The sequence below is a fragment of the Sebastes fasciatus genome, chromosome 13, assembly GCF_043250625.1.
Source record: "Sebastes fasciatus isolate fSebFas1 chromosome 13, fSebFas1.pri, whole genome shotgun sequence".
Classification (NCBI taxonomy): domain Eukaryota; kingdom Metazoa; phylum Chordata; class Actinopteri; order Perciformes; family Sebastidae; genus Sebastes; species Sebastes fasciatus.
Genome location: NC_133807.1, coordinates 4,117,725 through 4,131,968, shown reverse-complemented (window position 1 = coordinate 4,131,968; position 14,244 = coordinate 4,117,725). Strand labels below are relative to the sequence as shown.

Here is a 14,244-nt window from a genome sequence, read left to right as displayed (position 1 = left end):
GGTCATCAACGCATCATCAGTCACACTGCCCATGTGTTATACCCTGTGATCTTAATGCTCAGGCTGATCGGAAATCTTAAAAGAATTCCTGAATCCGGATCACGATCCGGATCGCCACCAAAATCTAATGGATTGTTCATTGTGCCACACCCCACCCCTCCAAAATATTTTATTCAAATCCATCTCAAACTTTTGGAGTAATCATGCTAACAGACAAACAGACAAACAAACAAACAAACCCGGGGGGTCCTGCTCTTCGGCTGTCAGGCCTCCAAGCCGTCCTCCAGAGAGGTTCTGCACTAAGGAGACCACAAGAGTCACGGAAAAAGTAATAAAGCATTTGATTGATTAATAACTAATTGTACAATAAAAATAGTCATTAATACATGTGTTTACAAATGAATGTGTTAATCTATGAATAAATGGACTTAATAACAGAATAATGCATAATTTGACATTTTAACAATAAAAAGAACCATTATAAATATAATTTACAAACGAAATATTAATCCATCAATAAATAGCCACCACGCAGCCGCCACGCACTCCTGACGTTCCCAGTGTGGACGAAGCGTTAGAGGTGCTGCAGGTGTGGGAAAGGCAGCAGGGTGGCCTATATCAGTCAGTTTATAACAATGACTTGAGAGACACTGGACTGAGAAGGTGACAAGTATTTAATTGTAAATCAACAGTGATAACATGTGCATCATTAATACTATAATAAACAAATCAATCAATAATCATACAGGAACAGTTAGTACATGCTGAGTATAAAATACAAGAGCGGGAGGTTGACACAGAGGTTCAGGTTATGGAGCGCAGCTGAGAGGTAAGAGGACAGTAACACTGAATGTCTGACATGCTGCGTGTGATCAGAATCAAAGTGAATTGTGACTGGGTGGGGTGGGGGGACTGACAATTTGGATACCAGCTAGTTGAGCTATTATTTTGAAAAAAGGAAGATGTAGCGACGGCATCAGATGATACTAAGCTCATTGTGTCACACTGTGTATGCTAATTGGATCCTACTCTCACTCAAGATTATGTGTAGTTAAGTTACAGAAAGGAGTCTCTTCTTCGCTAAAAAACATAATTTCATCTTCATTTATCCACGGAAAGACAGCAGAGCTCGCCATCTTAACATTAACAATCATTTTAACATTTACAAGCCATCGTGTCAAATTCAAATCCTACAGTAATAATCCTGCCACCACATGAGTAGCTGGTAGACCATTTTTGACATCATACGAGTATAACACCGCTGGTGGGTTTACACTGGAGTTAGTTGAAAGCCCGGTTCATCACGTGCTGTTGCTAAAGGGTTGCCTCCGTGTGTTGGTTTCCGATGCCGAGGAACGCTCACCAAACGGTGGCATTTGACAAGACTGGGTGTGAGAACGGGTTGTTCTACTACTCGTAGAAGTTGGCAACCCTACACACACATGCTAGACTAGGGCTGAATTTCAGTCCTAGTCTGGATCATGTGCACACCCATATTTTCTTTTTCTGGCTACGCTAGTGACTCTGTACTCTCTGTGGACTAATGATGGTAGGCAGAAAACAAGAGCCCATTACATACAATAGAGCACAAGTCCAATTATTATTAATTATTCGTATACTGGAACTGAACATTATGGAGGTGAAAGCTGTCAGTGCTGGATAATGAAGTGATAATGAAGGCCATGCTCACACTAATGTGGATAAATCTGTACTTTTTATCCATTTGGCCTCTTTTTCCTCCACACTAAGACAGCCATCTATGACCCTCAATTAATTTGTTATTTAAGTAAGTTAAACCTAAAAACTAACTAAGTTAAAACTAAGTAACTAACATTGGAAGTTTATTTTGAAAAGACACTATGCATGTAACGAGCAGAAACTGACACACCGTCCCTGATACGTCCAAAACGGACTCTAGAGGGTTACCTAGAGAGTCATAGTTTGAAGCGTATAGGGCCACCGACCAAGGTCCAACCCATTAAGGTCAACGCAAAAGTATTTCTCCCCAGAAACAAATGATAATACCCAGAGTGTGTGATTGTGTAATCAGCTACACTAAAACACTGAATAACTGCAGGAGTCTGACCAGACTGCTAAGACCAAGTGGAGTAATTGGTCTTTTTTTATTGAAAGGGTCAAACCATCCCAACTATACACCTGATCAGATGATGGCGCTAAGGTACATTTTTGTCTTTAAAGAACAACTCAACAACAGCCGAACATTGTATTTCTGCTGACCTCCAGAGGTTTAACTTCTCATCATACTGCAGGGATGTAGTATGCCGTGTTCACACCAAAGCGCCTCGCATTTACCGGAGGAGCATGTATTCACTGTATCTAGCAAGTCACACGTCGGCTGAATGTATCTGGTTTACTACGGCGGTGTGGACCCGAAATAAACAGATTGTGCTGTGATTTAATTGCAATAACTGGATCAAAAGTGTGCTGAAATAACTACGTAATGACGCTAATTTGTAAAAAAGTCTGAATTCGTGTTTTGTCAGGTCTGTCCGCAAGACGACAAACAAATAACCTTTAAAATGCTTGTTTTCTGAATGGAGTTTGGATTGATCAGCTCAAGGCTATGCTAACATTGTAGCTGCTGCATCAACACTCAACATAAAGTTGTCTAGGCATCAATACGGCAGCGACGCTGTTGTTTCTGTGGTTTATACACATACATTTCTACACAGAGTTTGGTCCGGTCTCTGTACAGATATGAGGTACTATTGTACAGAGCTCCTGGTGCCCACAGACTCGCATCGCAGGAAAGGTTCGCTGTGCGTTTGGCGTTAAACACACCATAAGTGTACTCCGGAGGGTGTGAAGCGATTCAACATACTTCAAACTCTCAACCAAAGAGGGCTGTGAAATGCTTTAACTTACTCTTTAAAGGGGTACGTACCAGGATTCTCCCTTCCAGAGAATATTAAAAAAATGCAACCGATGAGTGGCGGGTTAGGTGGGAAGGCAAATACTTCAGCGACTTGTCATCTGATCACATCTAAAGGCGGAGTATTTCTACCTCTTCTGAACGGTGAAAAGATGACGTCCCTCTGTCAACATCTGTGAAGGCTTGTTAACACTACCTGCTAACACCCAGAGGTCACTGAGGTTTATTATTATTATTACTGTTGCATTTTGACCCACAATATCTGTATAATATTTTGTCTGGTATCTTATAGTCGGCTTACTGATCTGTTTAGGTAGGAAGGTTTGGACTGGATTCAGAAATGAGCGACAAATCAGTGCTGCCAGTATCTTGATTTCTTCTCAACTATGCTGTTTTTATACCGTCAGACTTCCACGTGGTGCTGTCACGGTGTGATTTACGATGTTAGAAGTGCATTTACGGACGTCTCGTGTTTTATTGGCTAAATTAGAAAAGCATATCACGTGCATTAATTGGTTTAGCAAGAAAACCACAAATCTTGCATAAGGATCATAATGCAACAGGTGCAGCAGCCTCTCACGAGATTTTAATGACAAAAAATTAATCAATCTATCCCTGAATTCCATCTGGCAATATTGTTGAAATGAAATGGAAATATTGACAATATTTCTATTAATGCCCATTGTTTTTTAAATGAGTAATGAATGCAAAAAAAAAAGAGGCCCACCCGGGGAAGTCAGATGCCAAGAAGTCCAAGAAGTTTCCTCTATAGCGACAGGACTGCAGTTCTGAGAAGGTAACCGGATAAAATCCACTAAAAACAGAAAAATAATAAATGGAAAACACCACTAATTATAAAAGAAACCTGTAAGTTATAAAGCACACATCAACTATCCTATCCTAAACCTGATCTGGCTTAGTCCATCCATCATCTGCAACCGCTTATCCCGTTAGGGATCGCTGGGGGGGGGGGCTGGAGACGATACCACGTGACATTGGGCGAAGGCGGGGTGCACCCTTGACAGGTCGCCAGACTATCGGAGGGCTAACGGTGAAATATGAAAAAATGAGACTCGATCACGATCTTGCAAAGTCAACGACCACACCTTCAGCAATTTGATTTTATACTGAGCAGATAACTTGTGTTACTAATGATTCAGCTCATTTGATCCACTGGGTGGAGTACTGAGCAAGACTGTGAACTTCCACTAGCGCATTACTATGTCCTCAACTGATGACTAGATGCATTCTCTCCGTGTTGAGTAATAAATAGAAATCAATTACTCCAAAACATTCTTTTGGGTGTGGTTACTCTTTAAAAGACACAGACAAATGGACAAATTGAGCAATTTTCTCTTGTTTTGGCACTTAAATGTGGCGTGCAAGCTTCATAAAAAGAAGTATCTTAAACACTTGTGTGTGCAAAAAAAAAACGTTCAACATATAAACAGCTGGGTCTTCAATTTCCTCCTCAGGATCAAATTTGAACACGTTTGACTTCAGCAAGAATGACACAATGTCGGCCTATTGCTGAACATGGACATTTCACCCATATGTCATGTGATGCTCACACCATAGGCATTAATGTGCCGCTATGACAGCCTCTACTCTTCCGGTTTCAGTCTTTCCACCAGATGTTGGAACCTAGTTGCGAGGATTTAGTCCCATTCATACCGGTGACGTGATGTTTGCGAACGACCCGAATCTTTTGAACGGCTCTTTGGTACGAGCGAAGGGGACCGAATTGTACTTGAGAGTCGTTCTTTTGATCGTCGTGCTCAAATTTCACTGCCTGCTTTATATCTGCGGCGCCGGGAGACAGGCGGAAGCGCCGCTGCACGGAGGCAGAAACACACACACACACACACACACACACACAAGCAGACAGACAGTTGGAGAGACAGAGGTGTGGCGTCACCTTGTGTAATGCTTACATCATTGACGTTATGTCCGGAATAATATGAGAAATTTGGTGCTGCTAAACCTAGTCCACACATGAAATTATGTTATGTGGGGGATATCCGCGGGATGTCTGCCCCCTCCTACCGGCGAAAAAAAAAAGAAAAAAGAACACTGAGCTGTTCTTTTGAACGGCTGTCTGAAAGGAACGGAGCCATAAGATTCCCTTCAAAAAGCCGTAATTGCCATCACTAATTCAGACACAAGAGCATCAGTGAGGTCCAACACTGATGTCGGGTGAATAAGGCCTTGACTGTCCACATACTTTTGTCCACAGAGTGTATAATTTATATAGCCGATATAGCCAAGATGCCTAGACACCATTGGGAGACTTCTGTTTCCTCTCATTGCGCTGCCTGCTCTTCCCTGTCCAGTATGTGTCACCATCCTTCCAGTAAATATATATGAGCTCACATTAGTTTCACATATATCCATATTTGACGCATTTCTTACGTATTGTGTAAAAAACTCAACATAAACATAATTTCTCGAACGTAAAAACGATAAAAAAAATAACAATTTCTCTATCTCATTTTTTTTACGTGGGGAAAAAAAAAAAAAGAAAAAAAAATAGCTTTCTCTTCACATCTCTGATTCTGATTGGACGAGGAGCAATCAGCATTCCTCTGGCAGGTGCAGGAAGAAGGAGGCCGATGTGGAGAGATCAGAGGTGGCTTTCTGATTCGCATTTGTCTGCAGTTCCGTTCTCCAGCGGACAGGCGGATAGTCCCAGTTCACTGAAGTCCATGTTGCTCTCGTTGAGCCGTCGTACACGGTAGGTCTCGTAGTGGATGTTATGCGTCACGTCTTTCAGGTCCTGCAAGTGAGACCTTTGCAAAAAAAAAAAAAAACACAAACAGAGAGATTGACAACTTGATATTAATTTTGCTACTCATTTCATTAATCTGATCAATCAGACCAATATGCAATTCATGACAGTCCCTGTGGACCAGGTGGCTAGGAGGTGCTTCTTTAGGAAGTGATGCATTTTACATTTCTGATATGGAACTGCTTGATCAAGCAATCACAAGAAATAACCGAGCCATACAATCAATACGATGCTACTTTAATCAATACAACTGTGGCCAACACTCAACACAGTGCCTGAACACATCCCTAGACACTGCTGCTACACCTCTGGGTGTTCACATCATGGTGGTATTGATGTCAAACTTAGCAACGGACGTTAAGACCACTATAGAGGAGCTATGAGGTCAGCAGAACCACGTTATCTGCAAACAAGAATTACGACCTTTGGGTTGTACGCCTCCGCCCACCGGTCAAGCTGCAGTTTACATCCATGTCTGTCCAAAATGTCATCGCTTAATTTGATCCTGTTAGACATTTGTGTGAAATTGTCCTAATTACCATATGAATTCTTGAGTTTTATGGCCAAGTGTGTTTTGCGAGATCACAGCGACCTTTGACCACCAGAATCTAATCAGTTCATCCTTGAGTCTAAGTGGATGTTTGTGCCAAATTTGAAGAAATTCCCGCCAGTTGTTCCTGATGTATCGCGTTCACAAGAATGGACCGGATGGATTGATGGATGGACGGACAGACAGACGGACATCCCCAAAACATAATGCCTCTGGCCACTGCTGTCGCTGCTGAAAAACAAGGCCTGGCGTAGCCTAACAGCCACAGGGAGGGTGCTCAATTTCCTGTCAAGAAAGCCAACACCGGGTTATACAAGGAACATACTCCTGCCGGGAACCCCCACAAGATCCCCTGAGGAACACGGTCATGAGCCTTCTCCAAGTATCCTTGAAATCATAAGGGCCCGGTTATACTAGAAAAGGAGTGTTCTGTAGGGACATGTTCTCCGACCTTGTTGGAAGTGTCGCCATAGAGAGGGGGCAGATGCAATATTGTTTCAAAGTGGGGATAATGGCGCACATTTTCAGACATTCTCTGGAAGACGCTGATGGTGTTGCACTCGGTTGTTCACATGAAAGTGAACGGAAATATCTCAAGAATGGAAAAAAGAGAACTAGAGGGAGTTCAAACCTCTCCTCTTTCACCTCCACACAGCTGACAAATCACAGCTGACGAATCCCACGCCTGAAAGCTATGGTGGGAAGAGGTTTCCGAAGCCATTTGACCATCCACAAACTATACTGGGTCCACAGTCCAATGACCGGGATGGAATCCCACTTTGCTCCTCCTGAATCTGGACCAGGAGTCTCCTTTCTGCCACCAAATTATAATTTGATTGGAATAAAAGTAAAGAGAACTAAAGACTAAAGACAATCCAGGGAAACAGGAGTCACAGTGCAGGCCACACTGCTCGACTGTAATCTATATTCCCCGGTAAAAACAAAAGATGGGAGGTGCATTGTAAAATGTGTTTTGTATCAGTGGATTATCTCCCTCACACTGCAGCACATGGAGAATAATAGATTTGACGTTATGCAAGGGATAATCCACGATTAGCCGTGTGGTCCAGAGGAGGACTAGCATTACTTTTGATAAGGTCATCAGGGATCATCCCATTGACACTATATGGCCACTTGCCAGTTCATTCAAATTGTTGGAAAATGCACTCTTTAATTGTAATCTTTGTAAACATTGTAACTAAAATTAATTTAATGCTCCAACAATTAGGAAAAGCTGTGTCTTATGAGGATTCACTTCTGAGCTCTGAGGAAAAACTGGATTTGTCCTCACAAATGACTCGTATCCCATTTCTTTAACGATGAACAGCACGGTCAAACTCACCTGATCAGTAGATCTCTCAGGTTGGCAAACTCACAGTGTGCCACATTTTCAACTGTAGAAAGAGTAAAAAAATTTATTTATTTTACATTTCAAAAGCAGCCATTCACATAGAAGTAAACTCATTGGAAGAATAATAGGACCAGTTTTACAGGTAGGCAACAATGGAGATTTGTGTATCTGTATTTCTAATTAAATATCACAATATGATCCAATTTGGCAGCAATTAAAATAGTGAATAAAATGTTACCATGCCCAATGAAGATGATGTGAATTTGCATCCTCTGTGGTGTCACACTGTAATACAGTCCTCATCTTACTGTTTTGCTGTTTTTTCTTTAACTTGTTCAACTTATTACTTTTTTTTTAATTATAACATTATCATGTTTTATTGCTCTTGCTTGTTACTTTAACTGATGGTGTTTTCATTCTGTTTACCAAAATTTCCCATGTGGTATAATAAATACTTCACTTGCAATTACAATACATATCCTTCAAAATAATAAATCCAAATGTGTCTTTTTATATGGAATACGGGCTGTGTGTATTTCTCCATATATTGAGCGTTTTGATGTTTTACCAGTAATTATATAGCACTTAAACCTGCTTTATGACATAAAAGACCTGAAAATCTCACTTTTTACAATATGGGTCCTTTAGATCTCATTTCAATGATTTCATGGTTAAGGTATTTCAATTGTAGTAGTAGTAATTGTAGTAGTTTTGATAGTATTATATGTTTTTAAATTAATTATATATATATATTTTTTTATATTTCAGAGATTCCTCCGCGTACCACTAGAGGAGGCACGTGTACCACCAGTGGTACATACCATACCACCATGGTGCCATAGTTTGAGAACCACTGGATTAAATCAGCTAATCGATTCGTCGACAAAATCACATGAGTGTTAGTTGACTAATATTTTTTTAGGTTGAGGACCGCCCTAGTGTATATATCAATTGAAGAAATACCATCATTACATATTGTTATCGTGGATAGAGGCAGCTGTCATAGTCATTCAAGCCTTTGCTACACCTATTCATCTGCTTTGCCAAAATTAGATCACACTCTGTACACCGTGGCAACGGCAGGATGTAAATGATACAGTAATACCAGGTGAGAACGAGGTTATTGTTAAACTGATGCTTTACCTTCAATGATTCCCCACTTTGTTTTGCGTCCCAGCACCTTGTTTCCATTCACCTGGTGCTCCTTGTCCGTTCCCACCACAGCGAAGGGAATGCTTTCCTGGACACACGACATGAACATGTCTCAGTTAGGCTCATTTGAAGAACGATTCAGTCATTATAACATGTGAGATCTACTGTATCAGCGCACTACGAATAAATGATTGCAGACGTAATACCCAGCGCAGTAAAACATGATTAGCTTATATAAGGCTTGCATTTTACAATGCAACTGTCACATCCAGGGTCGGAAATGAACTTTCTTCACTTCCTGCCACTGTGGTAGAATTACAGTGAAATTACAGTGTTTGAATTACACCGTAGCTTCTGGGGAAGCCCTATTTTGGGGGGAGGGAGGGTACTGTACACAGTACTGTACTTTGTTATTGGTGCTTCCGTGTAGTTTGTGTTGGAACAGCGTAGCCACACGCGAACACGCATGGGACACCAATTTATACGAGTGTAAGTGTAAGAAGTAACAAACAGTACCTTTAAGATTTTAATTTTTTTATGAACTTTCCCACAATCTACTGTATATCTAGCAGAATGATGAGTAATAGAAGACAAAGTCAATTCTTGCTGTGGCTAAATAACAGGAGTGGAGACGTTACCCTGATCCTGTCGTTGAGGACGCGTTCCTCTGGATCATCATCGTACTCTTTCTGGGGGTAAACACGAATCCCGTTGGCTGTTAAGTCTTGCCTTATCTGTCAAAGGGTCAAAGGTTAAACACAGGTCAAACAGGTCAGGTTGATTGGTTTACACTGAAGGTTATATGTTAAGGCAGGAGATGTGAGGGCTGAGCACATGCATGGTGTCAGGTGGTGGAGTGTAGATTTTGGTCAGAACATCATGTCGAGGACACGTCAGTGATCTATAGAAAACCAGCTTTAGTCGTGTGTTTGCATGCGTGTTCCCTCACCCTCTCTTTGAACTCCTGTCTTTCCTCAATGGTGAGTGTGTCGGCTTTGGCGATGACGGGTACGATGCTCACTATCTTTCCCAACCTCTTCATGAACTCAACATCGATGGGGCGTAATCTGGAAATCGAGACAGATCTCTGGTTAGTTTGGACAACAACGGAGGTCTATGGCACAAAATGTAACAGTGTAAAAGTGTAAGAGAGTGCAGTAAGTGGACGCCATCATAATCAAAAGTTGAAACCCAAGCAAAACAAATCCTGATTTTTTTCTTTTCTGATTTGAGGCATGAGTCTACTGAAGTCTATTAATAGTAATTGCTATAGACTTCCTGGCGATGCATACAGCTATTTCTGAAAAAAAAAATTTTGAAAAAGATTCTTAAAGGTGTACTAATGACTGTGAAATTCTCTAATAAGCAAATTTGCAGATCCAATGGGAAGGTAAATCCACACACATTGTTAACCCAGGGTTAATCTAAGCCCAGGGCAATATACTACGGTTCAGACTGCATTTTACTAGCCCTGGGTTAAATGTCAGTTGTAACACGTAACTACTGTTTACGTTCTAGAATTTCAAACAATTCCTATTACTTTAGCCCCGTTTCACACTGGCAACCTTGGATAACCCTGCAAACTCTATGCTAAATCCCTGCTCTGGACTATTAATCCATTTCTATTCTCTTTGACTGAATTAGGATTTGTGGCTGTAGCAACTAACAACACTGGTGGTGAGCAGTAAACCCGAACTGTAGGCTAAAGCAGCAGATAATAGGACGTGCATTGTGAAGTTCGTGGCAGGCAGGACACAGCTTGTCAAACTTATTATCTGGGTATTATTTCAGCCATTTGAAGATCTCTACAGCTCACCAGCCAATGTCTTCTATTTTATCTGTCTGTACATAACAAAACAAAAACTACCGAGTCCCATGAATGCATTAAGTGTTGTGATCTAATTATAATTCAACATGTAATAATGTGCCTGAGACTATAAAGTGAAACATGCCTCTTTTTTTTGGAAAGAAATAAAATCATTGAGCCTTGTGTTAGTGCAGAAGGGTGATGCTGAACCCAGCAGTGAATGCGTACTGACCTGTGTCCAGTGGCGGGGAGGAAGTAGATGCAGCAGTGGACTCGGCTGTCTGGTATTCTCCTCTTGCGGTTTATATGCAGCTCCTCTCTCAGGTATTTCTCATACTGCTCGTTGACGTGCTTCACTATGGGCTCCCAGCTGGAAAGAGGAGCAGCAGTGGAGAGATGCTGAGTGACTGGAATATTTTCATTATTACCTCCGCCAAGGCCAAAGGCCTAGGAAGGAGGTTATATTTTCACCAGCATTGGTTTGTTGGTTTGTTTGTTTGTCTGTTAGCAGGATTACTCCAAAAGTCCACAATGGATTTGAATGAAATTTTTTGGATGGGTGGGGTGTGGCACAATGAACAATTCATTCGATTTTGGTGGTGATCCGGATCATGATCCGGATTCAGAATTTTTTTTAAAGATTCCGATCAGCTAGAACATTAAGACCTCTGCGTATAACACATGCGCAGAGTAACTGATGAGGCGTTGATGACGCATGACCCCACCTCTTTCCTTCAGAGAGAGAGACAGAGAGAGAGCGGGGGGGACTGTAGATTCGGCGTTTTTTCACATTAAACTGTGAAATTACAGTTGAGTTGGACCAAAGCACACTTGGTGATTGTTGGAAAGAGTAACGACGACTCAACATAAACAAAAATACACGTGGATGATGGCGCAAGCTGAACGAAGGGGGGGGGGGGGCAATTGTACTCGGGCACCTTGGTGGAGGTCTGCGCTCTCCGAGTGCCATTCCATTCTAGTTCTATATTTTTGTTATTGTTAACCAATCCCATGACCAAAACCAACAATCTGCATATTAATAATTTTTTATATTTATAATATTAATAACCCTATTAATTATTTTCAGCAGTCGATTAATACACATTAGTGTTGTAGTGAGTATTTGTGGCAGCAGGACGGTGTATCGAGTCTATAGTGGGTGTGTTCATGCTAATGAAGGAACCAAAGGCGTAGAATTTGGTAGGGACAGTAGGGACATGTCCCTACCAATATCCAGCGACTACTGGATACTATTGTCCCTAGCAATAATTGTCATAAAAAAGCTCTAATACAACTGCAAATCAGTGAGAGAATAAGATAAACCAAAAGGCGGAATTCTAGTCTGTCAACTACGATGGAGTATTAGGGCCACTGTTAAATAAAATAATGAAGTCATAATATTAGAATATTATGAGACAGGTAGCTCTGTGTCGCTGCCTCTGAGTCCCCCTCACTTAGAGAGAACTGGGACTGTCTCCAGACTACAGGAGGGAAGCAGCTGTGCGCTGCATTTAATTGGAGGTGATGAAGTTAATATTAGTGTTGGCAATAAAAAGCCACACAACGGTGAGATTTATGACTGATCAGAAGTGTTTTCAGTTAGTTTCAGTTCTCCACCTTAGGATGCAGAGCAAGCCGCTGTGACCAGAGTCCCAAACGGGGATTCTGTGTCTCTCAGACTGTCTGAATAACGCGCTGCACAGCAGACTATAGGGCTGCTGGATTTTTTTCTTGAAACATTATGAATTTATTGTCATTAAATTACGACTTTATTCTGGTAATATTACGACTTTTTCCTCAAAATACCATAACTATATTCTCGACTTCTCAGAGAACGCACGTGATGTGTAGGGCCAAAGGTTTTGCCCTTATTGAGCACAATCTAGCTCACCTTCCTCAAGTCCAGGGTGCCCACAACTTTTTAAATTTTGACAAAAAAGGAAAGTAAAGCACCGTCTCCTTCTCTGCCTCCATCCCGCTGTCCATTCTCCTCACCACCCTCCTAACACTCACCAGTTCTCGTTGTTGATCTGGTCTCCAAATCCTGGAGTGTCGACCACCGTCAGCTTCATCCTCACCCCCTTCTCCTCGATCACTAGACAAAGAAGGACAGAGGAGGAGGGGGGGTTAAACGTGCAGTAGTTACAATTTACAACATTAAAGGGAATCTATGTAAGAACCAGAAATTGTTTGTTAACAGCGACAAAATTCAGCGTCCTGTTGCTCATGCTTGTGCTCGCTCTACATAGACATGAACGAGCATCGATCAAAACTAGTGAGGCAACACACGTCAGCCAAAACCACAATATCACTCTATATTTCAGCTGCTTGGCAGTAATGTTAGCTGACCAGACGAAGGTCTCTCCATGAATCAATGCTGATACTGTGTTTTCCTGCTTCAGCCTCCCGACCGCGGTCAGAAGGAATAGGGGAGACACGGTAGCCCCTGTCGGAGACGATAACGTTACTCGCTCCGGAGCCCCGTCTATTCACTCAGCAGCAGGAAACAAGACACGGGAAACCTCTGTTGGTCTGGAGGAGATGCAGCAGTTATTTCTGCACAAACGTCCACTGTACATTCACTAGATATTCTCAGAGCTAAACTAACTCTCCTGCAGTGTGTAGTTTGCGCTCGTGCACGTGAGGTGGAGCGAGAGAGCGAGTGAGAATGAGTGCGGTGTGTGAGTGAAGGCAAACAGGCAGAGGAAAGCCACGGTCTCTCCTGTGTCTTCTGGCCGTGGTCGGGGGGGCTGGAGTTGGAAGAGTCAACAGTGTTTAACAGACGGGCTTCACTAGATATGACTTTGCGGTTTTGGTGCTTCCGTGTACTTTGTGTTGGAGGTCTGAACAGCGTAGCCACACCGCGAGCGCGCATGGGATACCGACCCGCAATGATTTATACGTGTAAGAAGTTACAAACAGTCCCTTTAAAAAGGGAATTTACAAAAAAAAAGGTTTCCAATGAAAAACACAGCAGAGACACTATATTACATACACTGATTTTAAAGAAAGCTGGTAAAACCTGTCTCTTTTATTTAAAGCTCGGGTTGGTAATCTTGAGAAACTAGCAGGAGTACACTAGATTTAAAAAAAATTATCCAACTGAAAAACTCAGCCCAGTGTTGCCAACTCTTTTCCAATGAAAGTAGCTAGCAGCACCAGCTCCAAAAGTCCCTAATATAAACACCTGTTGTGCTTTCCAATCCATTCTAGGATGTGGGTCTGTGATTGGAATTCAGGTTTAGCACTGAGACTGGTTTAAAGTTGAGTCATGGCCACGGAAATGGTAAATCCTTGTAAGCATAATGAGACAAAGGTGTGACGATGAGATCAAAGTGATACCCTCCACCAGGTCAATGAAACGTGTACGCGTGTGGCGGCGTGTGAACGCTCGAGGAAAGCCGAGTAAAGACTATCATTTGAGTCCATTACCATTGTTGAGTAAGCACACAGGAATCTCCTCCGGGGTGGAAGCATGAGAGCACACATCTGGAACCTGATCGTTAAGGTTTTCACTAGCCTGCAATAATGTAACACTTTGTGGCTGCTTGGACCAGTCAACAGACCAGTACAGCAACTAGGACCACTGGTTCGCACAACTTGAACCAGATAAGAAAAACTAACTAGAAAAAAAATGTTTCATGTAGAAAATACATGAGTGCTGCTGTACGCCAGTTCTGCATACAGTGGGCTTTAAGCCATC

The 14,244-nt window shown here is 42.0% G+C and overlaps 1 protein-coding gene across 3 annotated transcripts in view; it reads right to left on the bottom strand.

Moving 5' to 3' along the window:
- Positions 1 to 659: 659 nt before the first annotated feature.
- septin12 (septin 12) overlaps positions 660 to 14,244 on the bottom strand; it is an 85,998-nt gene continuing 72,413 nt past the window's right edge. For all 3 annotated transcript variants that reach the window (XM_074657245.1, XM_074657247.1, XM_074657248.1), the window contains 7 exons: positions 12,555 to 12,636; positions 10,774 to 10,911; positions 9,684 to 9,801; positions 9,373 to 9,468; positions 8,726 to 8,822; positions 7,574 to 7,625; positions 660 to 5,682 (listed from right to left, as the gene is read on the bottom strand). In XM_074657245.1, the coding sequence (XP_074513346.1) occupies positions 5,517 to 5,682; positions 7,574 to 7,625; positions 8,726 to 8,822; positions 9,373 to 9,468; positions 9,684 to 9,801; positions 10,774 to 10,911; positions 12,555 to 12,636 (749 nt within the window). In that variant the 3' untranslated portion in view covers positions 660 to 5,516. The remainder of the gene's footprint in view (positions 5,683 to 7,573; positions 7,626 to 8,725; positions 8,823 to 9,372; positions 9,469 to 9,683; positions 9,802 to 10,773; positions 10,912 to 12,554; positions 12,637 to 14,244) is intronic.